The sequence below is a fragment of the Magallana gigas genome, chromosome 5 (assembly GCF_963853765.1).
Source record: "Magallana gigas chromosome 5, xbMagGiga1.1, whole genome shotgun sequence".
NCBI classification, from domain to species: domain Eukaryota; kingdom Metazoa; phylum Mollusca; class Bivalvia; order Ostreida; family Ostreidae; genus Magallana; species Magallana gigas.
Genome location: NC_088857.1, coordinates 29440222 through 29460755, shown reverse-complemented (window position 1 = coordinate 29460755; position 20534 = coordinate 29440222). Strand labels below are relative to the sequence as shown.

At 32.6% G+C, this 20534-nt stretch overlaps 2 protein-coding genes across 3 annotated transcripts; one reads left to right on the top strand and one right to left on the bottom strand.

Moving 5' to 3' along the window:
• Nucleotides 1-223: 223 nt before the first annotated feature.
• LOC136275317 (uncharacterized) lies at nucleotides 224-15925 on the top strand. Of its 2 annotated transcripts, XM_066084059.1 has the most exons (28): nucleotides 224-317; nucleotides 543-774; nucleotides 1418-1541; nucleotides 1934-2044; nucleotides 2537-2635; nucleotides 3176-3310; nucleotides 3600-3632; nucleotides 4152-4246; nucleotides 5057-5138; nucleotides 5279-5368; nucleotides 5984-6110; nucleotides 6295-6374; nucleotides 6512-6616; nucleotides 6705-6831; nucleotides 6984-7063; nucleotides 7296-7538; nucleotides 8137-8226; nucleotides 9150-9260; nucleotides 9529-9628; nucleotides 9912-10032; nucleotides 10365-10518; nucleotides 10662-10820; nucleotides 12165-12343; nucleotides 12601-12681; nucleotides 12786-12866; nucleotides 13020-13213; nucleotides 13693-13779; nucleotides 13928-15925. In XM_066084059.1, exons 2-28 carry the CDS (start codon nucleotides 602-604, stop codon nucleotides 14194-14196), a joined length of 3330 nt encoding a protein of 1109 aa, XP_065940131.1. In that variant the 5' UTR covers nucleotides 224-317; nucleotides 543-601; the 3' UTR covers nucleotides 14197-15925. The 2 variants fall into 2 exon arrangements, with proteins under 2 accessions (XP_065940131.1, XP_065940132.1); XM_066084060.1 differs by lacking the exon at nucleotides 8137-8226.
• Nucleotides 15926-16062: 137 nt separating this feature from the next.
• LOC136275318 (inactive hydroxysteroid dehydrogenase-like protein 1) lies at nucleotides 16063-20040 on the bottom strand. The gene is made up of 8 exons (XM_066084062.1): nucleotides 19800-20040; nucleotides 19332-19454; nucleotides 19026-19136; nucleotides 18709-18812; nucleotides 18465-18499; nucleotides 18053-18134; nucleotides 17389-17616; nucleotides 16063-16515 (listed from the first exon to the last, which is right to left on the bottom strand). Exons 1-8 carry the CDS (start codon nucleotides 20008-20010, stop codon nucleotides 16363-16365), a joined length of 1047 nt encoding a protein of 348 aa, XP_065940134.1. The 5' UTR covers nucleotides 20011-20040; the 3' UTR covers nucleotides 16063-16362.
• Between the last annotated feature and the right edge of the window lie 494 nt (nucleotides 20041-20534).

Genomic DNA, 20534 nt, shown 5'->3' with positions numbered 1-20534 from the left:
AAGATAAAGAAAAAAATATTGCAAAAAGGAGATAAAATTTAAAATTCCATCGCTTGTTGGTTTATTTTTAATAGAATATTCCTTTATATTTATTTTAAAAAGTTAACGAGATACAAGTGAGGATTTTTAGTAGTACGCGAAACTTTATTTTAATCGGGTTCGTGTGTCACTAACGTTTCCGAATCTCTCTAGACTTTTCAAAAAATATAACTAGTGCTCGGTTCCGAGTAGTTAAATCATTAGAAACATCAAGGTTGTTTACAAATGGCGGAAATAAAAGATTATCGGAAATCTAAATAATGGTGGACGATTAATGCGTAAGTTACACACAGAAATATTTACTCTTCGAGTAATATACCCAGCAGAAGCTTCTGTCCATATATGCAACTCAATATTCATGCCAATAATACCAATCTCTAAAATAAATGGGCGATTTTAATCATTTCAACGTTTCGAAAAATCGTTTAACCCTTATTAACCGTTATTTAAATCACTCATTTGATTCCCTTTTGTGCAATAGTGATTATCTTTAATTTTTTCAGATTCCATGGAGAAAATAATGTAGCACCAGACCTCCTCCTTTACTATAAGTTGCTCCAACATGTCACTGAGGACAAGAATAAAGGGTTTTACGGCCTGGGTCAATCTGCGGCTCATGCCCTACGACCATTTATTAAACAATGTGCTCATGGATCTTCTCTCTGGAACACACATGAAGTACCTGGTGGAAAGCATCACAGGCTATGACATCAAACGACTTGAAAGCATGGACGAGTAAGAAACTTGTATTATTTAATAAAACACTGATTTGTGGGTTTTTTTGGGGTATAAAAATGGTATAATATATGTTTTTATGTTATAGGAGGTTTTTAACTGTACAATGAACTGTTTTCCAAACGACATGCACATTAATTTGTTTTTTTAAATCTATGTTTTGCTTTTTTTGTCATTTTCATAAATCACAAAATATTTAACAAGCAGAAATGATATAAGTTAATGTGAAACTATTGTGGAAAAATTACTTTTGTGTAGGAAATGCAATACAGATTTAAGTCGCTTCTCTTTTAAATAAATGCATCATGCAACAAAAAATCCCAAATGTACTGCACTCTATGGTTTTTATGATGGTATAAATCTTTTCCTTCATTTGTGTGGATCGTGAAGATTATAATCTATTTTAATAATTTCAGATTTTACATTTGTTTGACTTTTTTTATTAAACATCCAGTAATTCGTTAACAATTAAGTTATCAGGTAATGGAAGTTAGACTAGGAGTGTTTTTAACTCTTGCATTATTAATTACTTTTTATGTAACATTTTGTTTATGAGCCGCTTTAAATTTGGAATTGCTAATAGTTTAATTAATGATGAATTAAATTATGATTATTTGCTGAAATTATGAATTTTTTTTTTTAGCCTATCTCAGCAACAGAAGCAGACTAGGGTGGACTGGATTGTTGATGAACTAAAAAAATCTTCAGTATTACCTGCAGATGTATCTGTAGACACACGGATGTTTGCCATGAGAAGTGCTGACCAGGTCTGAATTTAATTTCTGTTATTTACTTACTTGGTATATATATTGGAAGTTTACATAATTGCCAATTCGGAAGTCATCCTGATAATAGATTATAAACTTGATGATGATACATATTAGCTTACAAAATGAAAAATAAAATGCTTTTTGTATGTACATGTATGTCATTCTGGTATAGTATACCTTTGTACATATATTGTTAGACAGTATGAGGGAACATGAGTAGCAAACATTTTCACCCAAGTAATATACATTCATGTATTAAATGTAATGGAGAATGAACAAAACCCCCACAATTCACTTTTTTATCAGTTTGTGTTCCATTGTGAAAAAATGTAGTACATGTATATAGTAGAAAAAAAAATAATTAGAGGAACATTTGATTGTGTCACCAGGTGTTTGACCTACTGTGGAGACTGATCTGTCATGACATTTGGTTTGTGTGGGAGAGGGCCGAATACCTCCAGCAGTTAGACGAAGACGTTCTATGTCAGGTCCCATTCAAGGTATGTAACTCTCATGTAGGCTATACTACACCAATTATTTAAGTATATTGCAACACAACAAAACTTGCCTTATCCCATTGATGTACTAAAAGTTGATTTAGCATATCTGTGGGATAAGACAACTTTTAAAACGTAAACAAATAAGTGTTCTATGGTAATATCATATGTTTAGAACCTCCATGGAACATAAAATTAATGAAAGGCATTAAAAATTTCAGAGTATAAAAATTATAATAAAAGATGACCATTAAACTTATTGAAAGGGGTTAAAAAATCCAGACTCTAGACCAGAGTATAAAATACTGAATGGGATTCAAATTCCCTACATTGTCCACCATATAAACAGGAGCTGCATCCTTGACCGAAGTGCCTATGGTAAAAGCAACAGTTTTTAAGCTTAATATACATGTATATATATATTTTATGTTGCTAGCTGGTGGCAAATCAGTGTGATACATATTTTAATACTGTGCAAATGCATTGATCTTGCAGTGGACCCCAGAACCTCCTCCTGCCAAGAAAAAGAAGAAGCAGCAGAAAAAGTCCTTACTGTCTGGGTTCGGAGCAGCGGGGGCTCAGGAGGAACATAATGTGAGTTATCGGTCCTGGCTTAGGCTTACATAAACTCACTTTTGATCCCCTTCTAATTTTTCAGTCATATATTTCTTTAAATTTGTAAAAGTGAGACTTAGATCAAATGTGAGCTCATCCATTATGTTTGATGGCTCGTGAGCCTTGTGATACATCTACATCACTTGTTATGTAGTCTGAAAGCACAGCAAATATTTTCAGAATTTATCTGAAAGTACATGTATGTGAACATTCTAGACCATTCTTACTGACTGCAGTAGCATATGATGTGAACTTGTGAATGCATGATGTCAGATGTTGCAAAAGCAGTCAAAATAGGAATAAAAGTTATAACATATGAAGAGAAGTTATAAATCTATTATTTTCAGAAACATCAATAAAATGATATTGACGGATGAACCAAGTCTTGTTCATGAATCATGATGGTGCATGGAATAGTTTGGCTAAGAATTTAGAGATGGGTCAATTATTATCACTACATGTTTTTATAAGCTAAATCATATGAAATACAAATTTTTTATTTTCCATCTTTGTCTCTAGGAGGATGACTTTGCAGACTGGATTAAATGGCCCAATGCTGACTATGTCAAAAACTTCAAAAAGAAGAAGAGAGAATTTGGGGATTATCCTAGCCCTGATGACTGTATTTTGGAAATGGTGAACTATCAACTCAAGGTCTGTACAATTTTCTAGATAAATGTAGTGTTTGTAGGAAGTTCCATTGAGAAATGATCACCACCCTCTCTACTTAAGAAATTTGAGGCATACTATTTGTGGACATGAAATTAAAAAGATTGTGCATTATGAAATTGAAATGAAAATCCACAAGGTTTCTATATGAACTGACTATAGAAAGCTAAACAATCTAACTTTATTGAAAGTACTTGTACTAAATACTTTAAGTAAATTGTCATAAACTTTGAGAAGTTTTATATGTTTTCTTTTATTATTTTGTAAATTCCAGACTGTAAAAGATGGGAAGAACCTTTCCTGTTATGTGAGTTTGCCTTTTATGTACAAATTTCAATATAGTTTAAATCATATTCTGGATGCAAAAATTTAAAAAAACTATGAAGATAGCTAAAAGTTCTAAAATGAATTTGGTTTTTAAACTTGAACATTATTATTTTTTGTGTTTTGAATTTGCAGGTTAAGTTTATGCTTGAAATTATGACAAGGAATTTAAATGAAAACAAATGAATTACTGTAGAATTAAACAATAATCTGCCTTCAAAAAGTATTAAGAGAATGAAAATAAAATACCTGGTATAGGTGTGTTTGTGTTTTAGCATTTCCTTAGATAGTTCCCTTAATCCTGTAGACAAATGCAAAGATATATAGTATATGCACCAATTAAGCAATAAGCCACCCAGCTAGCTTTAAAATTAAAATCATATGATATTATGAATGGTAGAATTTGAGTTATTGACAAACCCAACTAAATCTATAAAGCACCAGACAATACAGTGTGCCCAGAGACTAAAGGTCGGGTTTGACTGGTTGTTGACTTTTTCAGTCCATAGATGACCTAGTAGATAGCCGAGTCCTGTGTGCTCTAGTCAACTCCTTCGTCCCTAACACGTTTACCTCTGACCTGCTTCTGAATGATCGGTGAGTTTGACGTACTAGTGCCAGACGTAGTGTTAATCAGTCAACATATGATGTACATCTATCTAAAGTCATCTCTTTTATTTTGTAATTTCTATTCCGATATAGGTTCATTTCTGTCTGTCTGTAATTCTCTCTCTCTTAGGATTAATGCAAAACAAAATACATATAATCAATTTGCATCACCTAAGTACCTTATCTTTGCATTTATGGTACATGTAGGTTAATATTTTAGCTCTCTCTCTCTCTCTCTCTCTCTCTCTCTCTCTCTCTCTCTCTCTCTCTCTCTCTCTCTAACATTTATTACATTACAGTCTGATGCACAATGCAAACATTTTAACTAGAATTTATTTTGAATTTTTTTAGTATAGATATAAGAATTATGAAAAATATATCATGAAAGCACACTAGTATTTGTGCAATTATTCAGGAATGAAGCCTCTTTGAAAATCAGGTTTATGGTCACATGTATAGTAAGAGATATTATAGGGATATATTTATTTACAGTCTTAGATGAATTAATCACATATTTTCACATATATATATTATTAAGAACTAATTTTGGAAGAGATGATATGAGTTTACTTAGTAGTTTGCTAGTTTTAGTAGATGTGTGATTGTTATTAAATAAAACTAGATTGCTATGATAAAACGAATTTAAATTCTTGACAAAGTTTGAATAAAATTTGTGTGAAGTCGCTAGAAGTACAGATGGTCAAGTATAGGTATACATGTACACATTTATCCATGTCTAATTTTTCTCTGTGAAATAAATGTAGTTATTAAGATCCGTAAGAATGAATTACTCTTCAGATGGACAATCAACTTGGCCCTGAAGACAGCAGAGAACATGTTTTATGCTGATACTCCATTTGATTCAGAGGATTTAGTTGAGGTAATTGATATTTTATACACGCCTTTTTAGAAATTATCTGTTCAAATCTCTTGGCCTTATCAGTATGTAAAATGTATTTTTTAAAAAAGTTTTTGAAATTTTACTTGAAATTTACCTAAATTTCATTTTGAACCTTGCAGGCTGATGCTATGGCAGTGTGTTCATATTTCTGTTTTTTCTTCATGATGGCCTACAAATTCCGCCAATGCAGAGCAGTTGTCAACAGATTTGTAAGTTGTATGACATATATTCTATGTTTGCCAAAACTGTTGTTGAAGCAGCTGTGAAAATGCTTGGGATTTAGACTCCATAGATTTATACTGTCTGGGTTTCTTGAAATGAAATATTTACTATTTGCCATCGTCAGGAACTCATTGTCACTACCTTGGTAAGAGAAAAAAGGTAGATCATGGCTTTCTGACTTTGGCTGCTTACATGCAATGCCATGTTTTATTAAACTTTCAATGATACATATATACTGTATTACAATTAACAATTGCTATGTTAATTTTTGAGGATCTTTATTCTTTATTATTTATTTAGGGAGTCTATGCATTTACTGTATACAGGGTTATTTTCGACCCGTGTTATTTTCGCCCTTCATCACTTGCATATGGTTTTGCCCCGTCTTGAATTCGCCCAGACAAAGATGTGTTTAAAAAGAGACAATATGAGCATTGAAACTGGTCTCAAATTCGCCTGCTGACAACATGGGCAAAAGGAGCGAAAAAAAACGGGAGCGAATATTTCCCTGTATACAGTATTACAAAGACCCCACTGATAAAAATTGAGATAATTATGATTAAGTAAGGTATGAGAATCTCTTCAAAATCTCTGAATTGTAGGAATTCATTGCAATGCTGATTCGAGAGGCCCAACATGAAATTGATAAGTTTGCGCCAATTGTTGCCAACATGCAAGAGCTTCAGAGGAGAAAAGAACTGAAAAATGAGATTGAAATGCACAGACAAGGTAAAAAAAACCCCCATTTTTTGTGTGTAAATTGCAGAAACATTTTGTCAAAGTACCAATTATATGGAATTATATTTTTTCTATGCATGATAAAATATGATAAAGTTATTGATTAAAAATATTATGGAAAACGGGAAGTAAATATTAATACAATAATGCTACTAATAAATGTTATCCTGAATAGCCCAAGAGAAGATTAAGAAGAAATTTGATGTTGATTATTGTAAAAGATGGATGCAGCATATTGAAAATTGCAAGAGTGAGGTATATGTACATACATGTAGTTATCATGCACATATATATTGCACAATTCTCTTATTTTTCCATATGTCTGTCAATAAAGAGGGCAGCTAAAGAAAGATATGGTTATTGAAGTTTTAAAACAAATTGCTCCCGTTTAGGTTCGACGAGCGATTCGTGACAAGATGAGAAGCCGCTTTGATGTAATCACCATTCCACGGAACGTCACTGTCAATGACTTCTGTCTGGCTTTTGTCATTAACTTGGTAAGACTTTTTAAACCAGAATGTTATATTTCCATACAGATATATGTATTTATATGTAGCAAATGTATTTGGAATTTTTTTGCAACAGAGCTTAACAAATGGATCAGGATTTTATGAAGCAACATCGAAAGAACTTTGGACAGAAGGAAGAAAAATCGTCATCAAACACAAAGACACAGAGGAATATTTTGATGATTTTAGTGGGGTCTCTAAAGGTGGGTGGAAGATCGAGGCATTCATGTAGGCATTATTTTGTAGCCCTTTTGAAGGAAATATTTCCTATCCTGGGATAATGATCTTTAAATACATGATTCTTGTCATGGTAAATGTTGAAATGTAACAAAGAGTGTCTACTGCTTTCTTGCAGGTCCAGGAGTGCGGGAAATGCTAAGATTACCGGAGTCAGGATTACTGGAAATTATGCCTGGAGACCATCCTGATTATGAGGTAAAAAGCTTAGCTTTGTTATCATTGTTAACATTATTTGTCCAGTATATGGAATGTAATAAAAGGTAATAAGAGTATAGATACAAAAGGTCTTCCTTTCTCTTTTATCATAATTATTTTCCGTCAAATTGTATAGACTAGATAGAAATTAAATTTGATTAATTTTATAAACAATTAATATAACGTATTTTTATATAGGTGCCAGTTCTTCACTAATACTTTCATTTTCCAGATTTATATGGAAGCGCCGAGTCGTAACAAGCAGCTGAAGGCCGGGGCTAAGTTCCTGTACCAAGTGTTCCCAGGGAACACAGGGTCGTGGCAACGACTGTTTATCAAGTCAGCTCGAGACAACGAGTTTGAGACTGTGGAGAAAATGATTGTGTTCTTTCAGAGTCATCCTCAGTTCATCAATGCAAAGGAGCCAAAATCTGGAAACACTGCTCTACATTGGGCCTGCAGAAATGGACACTTTGTAAGTTTGCAAGATGCTTTTATAAAGTAATAACCGTAATTTGATTTTTTAACTTAAGATTCAAATAAAGTTTTAACTTTTGTTTTTTTAATTTATTTTGTCTTTTTGTATCTGTAATTGTGTTGTTTAATGTTTGTTCTTTTTAATATGATATTGTTGAGAAATCGTGATAAGAGAAAACATTACAATAATTATAGATTTAAGGCTAAAATGAAAATTATTTTTTTCAGTAGAAAATTTGACTTTTTAAAGTTAGAAGTATTTTGAATTCCAAATTCAGATGTAGATACAAATTAATGTAAAAAACAGAAAAATCACCCATAAAAACAATTAAAAATTAACATTCACATCTTTCTTTAAGAGTGAATTCATGCAATTACCCGAGTTATACATTTATAAACACCAGCACTGTATTTGGTCTTTGGAGCAAATTAATTTGTGTGTTATCTATAGTTATTTTTTTTTTCAAGAGAACTGAAAGTCTGCACATTTAGTGCAACTATAACATAACATATAAAATTAAATAAAAAAATTGAAAAATTTATTATGATTTAAAATTATTTGGTATTCTGAATTTTTTGATTCACCTTTATGTCAGAGCTGGATGAATCACAATCGTTGGCTGCTATCAGCCAAAGATTCATTGGGATACACTGCTCTCCACTGGGCCTGCAAAAATGGCCATTTTGTAAGGAAGACTTGTAGGGTGGCTGGTATATTCACCACATGATAAAATTTGATATTGAATTTAGCAGCTATACATGTAGATATGGTGTACATGTATTTTGGTATTTTAAATGTTTTGCTGTAGCCAAGCAGAAAAAGATCAAATGGCATGGATTGTAGAGATTTATTGAGAAATGCAAAAGCGGCTAGTGGTTTCTGTTTTGTTTTGTGTTTTTAGCTTTTTGGTACAGAATCAAGAGGTTTTTGTTATAAAAAAATTAGTGTAAGGTTATTAATAAACCTATATGTTAAATGTATATATATTTTAGTGCAAAAATTGAATTAAATTACTTTATAGTATCAGTTTGAGTCTTAGATTAGAGCTATACATGTATTAATTCCTCATAATGGTATTAACTTAATTAATGTACTGTGAATCATTAGATTTTATGGTGGCTCAATTTTCGTGGAATTCGTTGGTACCTCTTATCCACAAATTAACATCCTCCACGAATTAATAAATTAAGGCAATATAAAGTCATATTTCCTTTTGTATACGAGAATACACGAAATTACGTCCCCATGAACCTGTAAAATTTAAGCAATCCACGAAAACTGGCCCCAACGAATTTTAATGATTCCACAGTAATCATGTAGCACTTTAAAAGCAAAGCCTCTTTACTGCGTGGATTTGTTCATATATATATTGTTTGTTGTGAAAGGTGCTTAGAAAAATGATTGACACAAAATTTAGTATGTTTACAGTTATTAAATTAATACTCTTAATGTGATATTTCTTAAATAAATGTCCATTGTAATATACTTACAGTATTTTAAAAATAAACATTGTCTCAGATTAAGAGAAGAAATTAAAAAAATCTGATGTTTATCCTTTCGGCAATGATAATTAACTACTACAAAGTCTTGTCTGTATCCTTCATACAGGAAGTTGCAAGACTGTTAATGGAGAATGGAGCCAACATTGACAGCAAAAATATCCTTAAAAACACCCCACTGAATTCTGGGATAGAGGGACTGCAGCGGAAAATCTGTCACGTGGGTTGCTTTTATTTATATGTGTCACTCCAATTTGTATATTTAAATTGCCAATATTGATGTTTTAACTAAACTGATTGTGCAGGATTCTTCAAGTTCAGTGTATCTAATAGATTAATGCATTGTATATAGAAAAACATCATAATTCTAATGTACATGTATGTGCTGTTCTCATAATTATAGTCTGATTGAATAGATTTAATGAAATGTATGTAGAAATTAAATATACTTTTTTATGTACATGAATGTACTGTTCTTGTAATTGTAGTACCTGATAGAGTGGGGATGTGATGTCCATTGCAAAAACGTCAAGAACCTCACACCATTTGAAACAGTGAAAAATGATGATTTCAAGAGATATCTCATTGGTATATACAAAAAACTTAATGCATCAAATAGCAATGTAATGTGGAATCATCATATTCCATAAGATAATGATATCTACAACTTGAGTCTCACAATCTGCATGCTGGTTAAGTCTACATGCATAAAATAATGCCACATCTAATAGAAAATATAATAGTAAACCTGTACATGTGTATGAGAAAAAGCTTCATATGATGTTCAACATCCACACTGTAATTCATAAATCTCATTGATTGATTTGTTTTGGTCATATCAAGAACTGAATAGAATCTGGTCCTATTTCAGAGCTGTACGAGTATTACTCTGTGATTGTTCCAAAGATTATGAGTGGGGACATGAAACTAATGGACCGGGTCATCAAGGATCACTCAACTGGGGTCAAGGAACTTTGCTGTCTCAGAAGCAGGTCAGTCTACATTAATGCCAGTTATCATAAAATACAGTGTTAGAGTTCATTATAGAATGATTATTAGTGCATCTAAGAATGTCTGCCTTATTAAGCAGATTCTTTTATGGAATCTTTTAATGAAATTCTTATTTACTAATGAATATTCCTTACTTTATACCATCTTCCCCTAAAAAAGTCCCACATCCCAGAAAAAAGAAAACAACCAAAAACCCCTAACAACACCAAATCTTAAAAATTCTAAAAGACTTTTGTATTATTTTGAAGCATTCTGCCAAATTTTTATAGTTTTAAAACAATATGGTTTAAGGGTTCTTAATTTGATTATATAGATGTATAAATGGGAGCACTCTGCTCCATACAGCAGCCTACTATGGACATAAGGATGCCATTAGGGAACTTCTGCGACTAAGAGTAGAAATCAATGTACGAGATTACAAGGGGGCAACACCACTCCACAGAGCGAAAAGCACAGACATAATGGAGGTTTGTTTCAAAGCAAAATATTAACTAAAATATTGTACTTTTTTAACAACAAGCTTCATAAACTTTTATTAAAATTATCATTTAAATTCAGTTCTTGTATAAGCAAAATTAGAAACATTTTCAATGGTTTGATCTCTGTGCAGATGTTACTAGATGCTGGAGCCATGGTTGATGCTGAAGACGTGGAAGGAAACACTCCCCTTCATGTCAAGTGCTATGGTGAAAGCAACAAGCCATCTGATCTAACTAGCATAGAGCTTCTTCTGAACAAAAATGCCAGTCTCAGTAAAAGAAACACTAGGGTAAGCATGTAATTGAAATTGTATTGGTTGAATCTCTGGCCAGGGTGATTTGGTGCCGTGACCAGGATTAAAGATCTATTATAATTACTGAGAGAATTTACATGCAATCATTTGTTTATTTGGGTCTTCCGTTTCCAACGGAAGACCCTATTGTTTTTGTTAGGTTTCTTTTTCTCTATTTTTCACTATTATTATTCTTTTTTTTCTTAACATTTTTCTTAAAACTCAAATATCTCAAATATGCTACAATGGATTTTTATGAAAATTTCACGAATAATACAAAATATCAAGGTCTTTTATCATGTACATTTTTGTTGATGACGTCACTTCCGGTCGGCCGTTATATTCATTTTTCTTTTTGTAAAAAGTGATCTTGTCCTCCCTTTTTTGCAAAAACGATTAAAGATAGAAAATTGAAAGTTTCAGGAATGATAGATTTTTGAATTTCTAGGGCCGATCAGGTAAAACTACCATTGTCCGTCACTTCCGGTCCGCTCAAACAGCATTTTTGGAAAATTGTGTTTTAAATTTTTTTTTAAAATCAAATAATCTCCATTTTTTCCATCAGAATATGTTTTAAACTTATCAAATTTTAATATAAGCAGGTCGTCCGTCGCTTCCGGTCGTCACCGGAAGTGATTCGAATATTTCGATTTTTTGGAATTTTAAAGCATATGCGTTTTGTTGACATTTTTGTTCTGAATACAAAACTAAAAACCGTTTTAAAATCGGACAACGCATTGCAGAGATATTGAAGTTTAAAAATGATGTTTTCCGGAAATATGCATTTCGCAGTGTAGGTTGAAAAATTAGTTTAAAAGGAAGTTTATATGATAGTAAATCGTACCAAATGTCAACAGTTTAATTGAACACTATCAATTCAAAATCAAACGAAAGACCCACTTGTTGCTCGCAACAAGGTGCTTTCAGGTAATTCAGGCATTCTCGAGAAATTAAGCGTCAAATTTCCGAAGCGAGAGTCTGAGTAGCTCAGTCAATAGAGTCGTCGACATGGCCCAGGTGACCCGGGTTCAAGCCCCGATTGCAGCAAATTTTTTTTTACTATTTTTCGCTTATATCTACGATTTTATCTTTGAAGTGATAAGTTTAATCTAATCTATTCAAAAATCGGACGGAAGACCCACTCGTTGCTCGCAACGAGATCGTGTCTAGTTATGTCAATTTTCCTTTTAAAGAAATAATCAATTTTAAAGAAACAGACAGAGTAATGTACCTATAAATCAACTGAACTCATATACATTTTCATATAAACAATATCAACAAACAATATTTTATGATTATTGATATTACATAGTCTCAATACCTGCATTTACTTGTATTCAGGGACTTTTGCCTATTCATTGCTGTGCAATGCAAGGTCGTATCGATGTGATGAGAATGATGATGAGATATGACCATGATGGTTTTATGGCTAAAGCCATTGCTGGAGAAGAAACCAACAAACCTCCCCCGAGCCTGCTCAACCTGGCCATAGCTAACGACTTCACCGAGTGTGCTCAGTGGTGAGAGATTGTAGAGTTAAATGTGTTCTGCTGACATATTTTTGCATTGGGATTGAACATCAAAGTTTGTTTCCTGTTCAAGCGTTTTGAGAATGCATTGTTTAAATCTTAATTTTAGCAGTTTCTTTTTCAGTTTGTGACCATCTAAAAAAAATGAGCATTTGAAAAATGACCATACAAAGACTTGTTTTTCAAAGCATATATTATATTCAAAGTACAGTAGTTTCAACAGATTGATTCTTGATTTTTTATTGTAGGCTCTTGGCAAATGGATTCTATTTCAAGGAGAAAGAACAAGATATCTTGATGAGGAGAATTCTAACAGAACAAATTACACTGTATGCATAACTGTTGCAAAATTTGAACTGATAGCATACCGGTAACTGTAAATAGATGATTTTAATGAAGATATTGTGATTGATAGACTCTTCTTTTTTTGAAGTAAAGACAGCCAAGATGCAGTTAAATTCCTGTTGGACAATGGAGCAGATGCAAATCCCAAATATCACCCTGGAAACAACTCGTAAGTGTCTCTTAACAACTTTTTTCAGAAATTATTTTAAAATTGCAATATGCGACTTTGAACAGCTTGAAATTCAATATTCTCTGAAAAAAATATTTAAATTGTTGGAAACTAAATCAATAAAGAAATACCCTGTACCCTTTTGTTTTGTAGTTCCCTGCATTATGCAGCAAGTCTGAGTGGGGAGGCTGACATATTGGAACTTTTACTGAGATATGATGCCAATGTAGATGCTTTGAATGATGATGGGGAGACACCATTGTTCTTTGCCACCAAGTCCAACAACAAGTTTGCAGCTTCCACTCTTATTGACAGAAAGGCAAACTACAGGCACAAAAATAACATGGGTAGGTGATACTGAGACCATTGATGAGGAGCAAATAGAAAGAATATAGTGTTTTTATACATATACCTGTACAAAGTTTTGAGACAAAAACATGTTTTGTATGTAATTGTGATTTGCATCTTTCACTCTCATTAGAAACCCTCAAAGTTATTTTCCAACCATGCAATATACATTAGATTTACAAGTAGATTGTTACAATACTATTACAGCTCATTTATCAGAAGAAAAGATGTTCCGGTACTTTTCAATTTTTTTTGACACGAATGCAATTTTTTTCTTTATTGTACTATAATTTGACATAACAGATAATCAAAGCATTGACATTAATACTGTTAGTTTTCTTTATCAACAAACCCTAATACTCAATCTCCTACACAATTTGTTATTATTGTTAAAAACAATTTTATTCCATATCTTGTGTTATTTTTTATGACAAATATTTAAGAGCAAATAATAATAAATATATTTTGACTTGTACAGGTCAAACGGCTTTTGATTACATCATAGATTATGATGAGTGGATAGAGTGTGGATATTTTGATGATGAAATCAAAGCCAGACTGAAAGGTAAATGAAACCAAAGAGCCCGGGACAGACAGACCCCCCCCCCACACCCAAATTAACAGCTTTAAAAGTTTTCCATCTTCAAACTACATTTAATGTGAAATGTTTGCCTGCATTTGGTTCTTTATTGAAAATATTTCATTTTTAACAGCATACAATCTGAAGCACTCTAGAGACCTTGTGAGGGCGATTTCCAAAAAAGTGAAGACGATTCCGTTCCACCCGCTCAGGCCGAGATATCCGTCAACCCTGACCAGCTCCCCACATTCTACCTCCCCCCACCCACTGACCCCCACCATACTGCCGTCCTCCTCCCACTTCTCTGCTGGAACCTTTGATCGCGTCAGCGGAATTCTCCCGGCGATAAACCGTCGAACATCAGTGGCTGTGGGATATCTGATTGATAGGCAGAGCCTATAAACTTACATTTGAATATTTTATATGTTATGTGGGAAATCTTTTATAATTGGAATTGAACTCAGATGATTTATTATTTTTGTTTTGTTATATGAACAACTGTTAACTGCACATGTTTTTGATGAACGGTTTTCACACAGTTTTTTAGATTTCGTCTTTTGAATTAGTATACCATACCATCTGTGATACATTTTTTATTTGCTATTTTTAAAAAAATTATTTGAGCACAAATGTTTTTAATTGAGAGTATGTTTGCATCATCTACTATCTGTTATCTTTCATATCATTTCTTTCTCAAATTATGGGATCATACAGTATATTTATGTTTTTACCAAAGTTCTGAATCAAGTTTAAAAGGGCAAAATTTTGTAGGTTAATTTTTTTTTTTGTTCAGATTTATAGGATTGTAATTTTATGGTCTATTGGCAAATTTTATTTATTTGAAAACTTAAATACATGTATTCTGAAAGAGAGACAGAGATACCATACGTGAACGCATAATTAAAATGATATCGAGACTAGCAATTCCATACTACCTGGCAGTATATGATAGATGTAGTACATAGTAATTAGATTTCTTCAACAAGTCGCATTGGATTTAATTCTCCCATCTCCATTTAATGTCATCGAAGCTAACTGCATGTGATTCTGTTTTATACCATTTGTTGTGAAAAAGTTTTACTGTTACAAATTATTGTTCCATGCAAACATTCCATGTTTTTGTCTTGACCATTACTATACTAATGGTCGATACTATACATGTACACATATACATGTACATGTATATCTATTAGGGGATAAGTCTACGGTAATACATGTATATCTCATTCATGAGTTTTAATTTCATTGCATAAATTTATTTGGTCTTGCCACAGACAGCCATACATCAAGTACATATGTATCAGTATATATGCACATTTCATTGGATTTTGGCACTGCATGTGTAAAATGTATATAGCGTCATTAAATGCTCCATTGATATTAGAAACTCTACAGTATTGAAGTTTTTTAAAACAAAATGCTATTTTCAACACTGTTTGTATTGCAGATCCTTATTTTGTGTTTGTAAAGCTTAATGTTGCGTATTATTTAGCAATTTCCTTCTTTTTTCAACTCTCATGTCAGATTATGATTTTTATGTGGTTTTTGTCTACACCTAAAAAGTTTTAGCAAGCCAGATTAAATTCAGTTGATTGTAATTTAAGTTTTTTTGTTTGAAGTATGGGCAAATCAAGATTTATAAGAGTATATGCTACTGAGGATTTGGCTCTGGCAAACAATTTTAATTACTATACACAGTATACAGAGTCAAGATTTGACCAAGTTGTCTTGAAATGGTAAAGCACTATAAGAAAAATTGTTTTGCTTTTTTTAAATTTGTACCCCATAAGCCAAAATCAATTGAGAATTTCAGAAGTATTACTAAATGTGTGCCTTTATACATCTACCGGGGTATATTTATTTAACTATGTCTAAAGGACAAACTTTTTGTTGCGATTACTTCTCTATTTTTTTAAACAGAAGGTTGTGAAATTCTATTGTGTTCATTCTTGGAATGTATTTGAATTCTAGTGCTAAGGTACAGGGTTTTGTTGATTATTTTAAATTTAATGGATATACAATGTTTTTTTTTCTTTAAATTGTCCATTATTTGGTCAAAATGTATATAAAAAAGGGTACAACTGACAGTGATGATTTTAATATTAAAATATTCATGTATAGTGGTACATCTTTGAGAAAAAAATCCAATTTATTTCTAATATACTTTAAGTAAACAATGCATAATTTGTCATGTTCTTAAAAGGTACAGAAAAAATAAAAGATATTGAGAAGTTTTCCACTTTTGATTTTCAAGTGACAAGAAAAGAAGACTGTTGACACATATTTTATTGACATAAAACTCAGTTCAACTGAAAATAAAATACACTGCAATAGACAACTAGTAATTTGACAGCACTTGGAAATAAATACCGCAACCGCACCTGAATAGCGGAATACCTGTACCATTTCACTTGTTGACCAGACTTGTTCAAAGGGATGTGAAGATATCCAAAACGGTTTTGAACCAGAATGAAAAAATTCACAAATCACAGGGAACAGATGCTCTTCAATTTCATCACAAGTTACTTTGTTCTCTCTCTTGTTAAAAGTATCCTTGTATTGACTGTATCATGAAAACTTGGATACATCAAACTCGCTGGAGTCTCGTTTTATCAGGCTTTGCGGTGCCTTTCTTTGTTCTGCTTGCCTCCGCAGAGCATTATTAAGTGTGGTGGCTCCTCTCATCCACAACCATTCTGGAATCCAATTGGTAAACCAAGCCTGAAAAAATAAAAGCCACAAATGGTTCTTTTGTAAGTGTTGACCATAAGGTAACAAGGCGTTGTCTGCATTTCATATGCTGTGGTTTCATTGGTATCCATAGATATGACAAAATTCACATTTTCAAGGTTACCTAATTCCTATACATTGAGATGATCATTATATTTCATGGATGAACTTTACAATGAAATCTTTGAAAATTGATGTTCTTGTTGTATTACTGCTGAAACAACAGTATTTCATACAGAAGTAACATACCAGTTCTTCTGTCATCTTAACTTCTTCTTGATCCATTCCAAAAGTACAACAAATATTAAGGTATCCAATCCATAATAGCCCCAGATTCACTGTATGGGCTTAATACTGAGTATACCGGTACTTACTACTAGATATAATTTTCATGTTTAAGTATCAGTATGTACGAGTGGAATGTACCCTAATATATGAGATTTTCCTCTTCTTAAAGAATTGCCCCCCTTTGCTTATAATCTATAAAAATCAATTCTAAAAAGCCTTTCCACTACAAATTTTTTTCAAAAGTTTTTCTATTACTTATGATTACATGTAAATACAGCATCTTTCCACCTAAGCATTTATTGATATTTTTAACATGTAGTATTTCATTTTCAAAAATTTGCTTCTCAACATAGACCTTAATGCAATTTTCTTTAATAAATTACTGCTAGTAGTAATATTATTTTTGAAAATTTCGCTTGGTAAATCCTTTTCTTCCCTAAAATGCTTCAAATTAATATCAGAGTATATGATATACATGTATATTCAAGGTTAGAAAATTAGCTCCTAATATGGATCGGATACCTTAATAGAACCTTGGACAGTTAATTCATCCTACCAGGAATTCTATCACTGTACCTGTATTGTGTGAGGCCAGTACCCTGAAGTCCTGCTAGTGTACCCTAGGGTTGCCACTGCACTCTCTGCGTATCTCTCAGCAGAGGGGATGAGCAGACCGGGATTTGATAAGGTGTGACTGAAGCGGGTCATTTTGGTGGCAACATAAAACGGCATCAGTGACTGTACAATGATTCCTTTACTCCGATATTCAAAATCTAAGGCTCTGGCAAAGTAGTCTAGAAAACTCTGAAAAAGAGATCATACAATGTATACAAAATGAATAGTGTACAAGCCAATCAAAAGTATGAACATTTGAGTGACATTTAACACAGCTTGATTGACATCCAAATTCTGTAGAACAGATTCTTTATTTTACAGGAGTACTTAATTTGGTGATCCTGCCGTTTTGTATCAAAATGCGAGAACTTAAAATTGCAAGTGCTGAACTTTTGTAATGATTCAATGTACATATATTATTCCCATACATTAACAAAATAAAAGCATAATTTTACAATCTGCAATGGGAGGTTCTTGATTTTTTGCAGAAATTAATTCCTCAAGTTTAATTAGGAATCTTAATGAAAACTCTAATACAGTACATTTGTTACAATTGGTAAATTGGATAAGTGTCACTTAATATTTGCCTTGACATATACATGTACATGAAATTCAAGTATAGTACCTTTGTGGCTGCATAAACAGTCATCTGAGGTGTGATCTGTGAACATGCTCCAGATGAGACCATCACTACGGCTCCTTTTTTTCTGAAATATTTTGTATTGATAAACAAGTTTTATATGAAGCCTGTATGTTTTATATGAAGCCTTCATGAGGATATTTGAGAAAACTTCTTGATTTGGGCCTATACTCGCTTTTATATTACATCAGTGACATCGATGATGTCAGAAGTTATGAAAACAAACTAGGCTGAACTATAACAATCTATCAGTGAATGTAAGATATTAGTTGGCTATAATTATATACTTGCTCTAATTCTTACTGTAAAATGGGGCAGCAGATGGGGTGCAAAGTTTGGCAAAGGGTTAATGCTTAGTTTAGAATATATTACATATAAGTAATTATGTTTGGTTTACCTTTTTACCATTTGTGGCATGATCATATATGTCATCTGAAAACAAAACACTAGACAATTAAATAAATCACAAATTATCAAACAATATTCTTGAACTAATGGGTACATGTATGCATACTGCACCAAGATCATTCAATCTTCATACATGTAATACTTTCAAAATCATATGAAACTGAGTAATATAATGAAACCTAGAGTATCCTAAAAATTATCAGAATTTTATAAATTATGAAAATTCTACAAACCATTGTTGCAGCTGCCACATTGACATTGATCAGCTGCCAGAGCCTCTCTTCAGGGACGTCCAGAAAATACTGTGGGTAGTCATACATCACTCCTACATTGTTTACTGTTTGAAATGACATTAAATATGGGAATGACTGGCATACGAGTTCTCAGTATACTACCAATACACCTTAAATTTACAGTATAAATGCCAAACAATAGATTACAATAGAAATGTTTGTAACTCGTAAAATTATATGACTTATTTTGAGGAGGCATTTGTAACATACCAAAATATTTAAATAAAATTATATACAATCCACATTTTTTCACTTACCTAAAATACCAACCTCTTTGTCCTTTATTTTCTCCCATATAACTGAATATACATCTTTCCCAGAGTTAAAGTCAAGTGCTATGGTGCAAGTTTGAACTTTAAAATCCTTTTCTGAAAAAAAAAAAATAATCTACTTGCACCCAAATGAATATATTATTTGTGTATATTGATGAAACTGGTCACTTTTCAGTCATTTTTTTTCATTTTGACTCAATTTTAAAAAAAATCAGAAATTTGCAATGTTGTTTCATTGTCTAACATCCATATTATCATTATAGAAATGACTTCTTTCATTAATCAACATACTAATATCTTCTGCTGTTTTATACAGTCGGTTTTCCCCTCTGCTGATGAGAACAATGTTCACACCTCGCTTGGCCAGCTCCCTGGCATACGCCTTCCCAATCCCTTCACTGCTTCCAGTCACAACTTGGGAAATATGATTTTACATAATAATTGAACTTGAAATTACAATACAATCATTGTGATATCCCCATACATTTAAAATGTTGTTTTTATTAATTTTGAATTTGCATATGTATGTTCATAAGTGTATAGAAGAAAAGGGCATGACCAAGCCAAATGGGGGGGGGGGGGTCAGAGAGAGAGAGAGAGAGAGAGAGAGAGAGAGAGAGAGAGAGAGAGAGAGAGAGAGAGAGAGAGAGAAAGAGAGAGAGAGAGAGATCTTTTCAGACGAATCAAATATCAAGTCATAAGTCCTATCTCCAAAATCTTTTTCGGTAACCTTACTTTACATTAATGAAATTATCGCACCTGCCCATTCCCCGAAGTTTTTCTTTAGGTCAACCAAACCAGATAGTTTGGTTAACACATGATCATTCCCAGTTTTCAATATACAACATACAATACGTAATGCTTGTCTAGATGCATATAAAGCGCCGATTAAAGCTAATGCATCTCGGTAGTAAGAACATAATTTGTTAATTTCTCGCAGAAGAAACTCGAAACTGTCCACACCGGCCATTTGTTGTTTTCAACTACAAAAGAGTTCTTGTAATTTATAATATTCAAACCAAATTCCGGAATTCAACGTATCAGTTTGGACTGTTGCGTCGGAAGCAAACTGAAGGGGGGGGGGGGGCTTGACATATCAGAAAGGAATTAGGTTGATAAGTCAAAGAAAAATGGATAATGGTTATAGTTATGTTTAGAATTGCAAATAAGTGCCCCCTAGCCACAGGCACTTGTTTCTGAGAAAAAAATTTACCCTATAGTATAATAATAACACAAGGGTGTTATTATTATACTATAGGGTAAATTTTTTTCTCAGAAACAAGTGCCTGTGCCCCTAGCCCTTACCCTGGTTCCGACGCCTAAGGCCTAACGTTATATAGCATTGAGTCAGAGACGTATATACTTCCCTGATTGAGTATACCGGTTCGGGGTCACATATCTTAAAAAGAGGAGGGGACCGATACAACGCCCTCATAAAAAGGCCACTCCTCTTTGCTGCCAGAATGAGTTTATTTTTTTTTGTCATGACATATT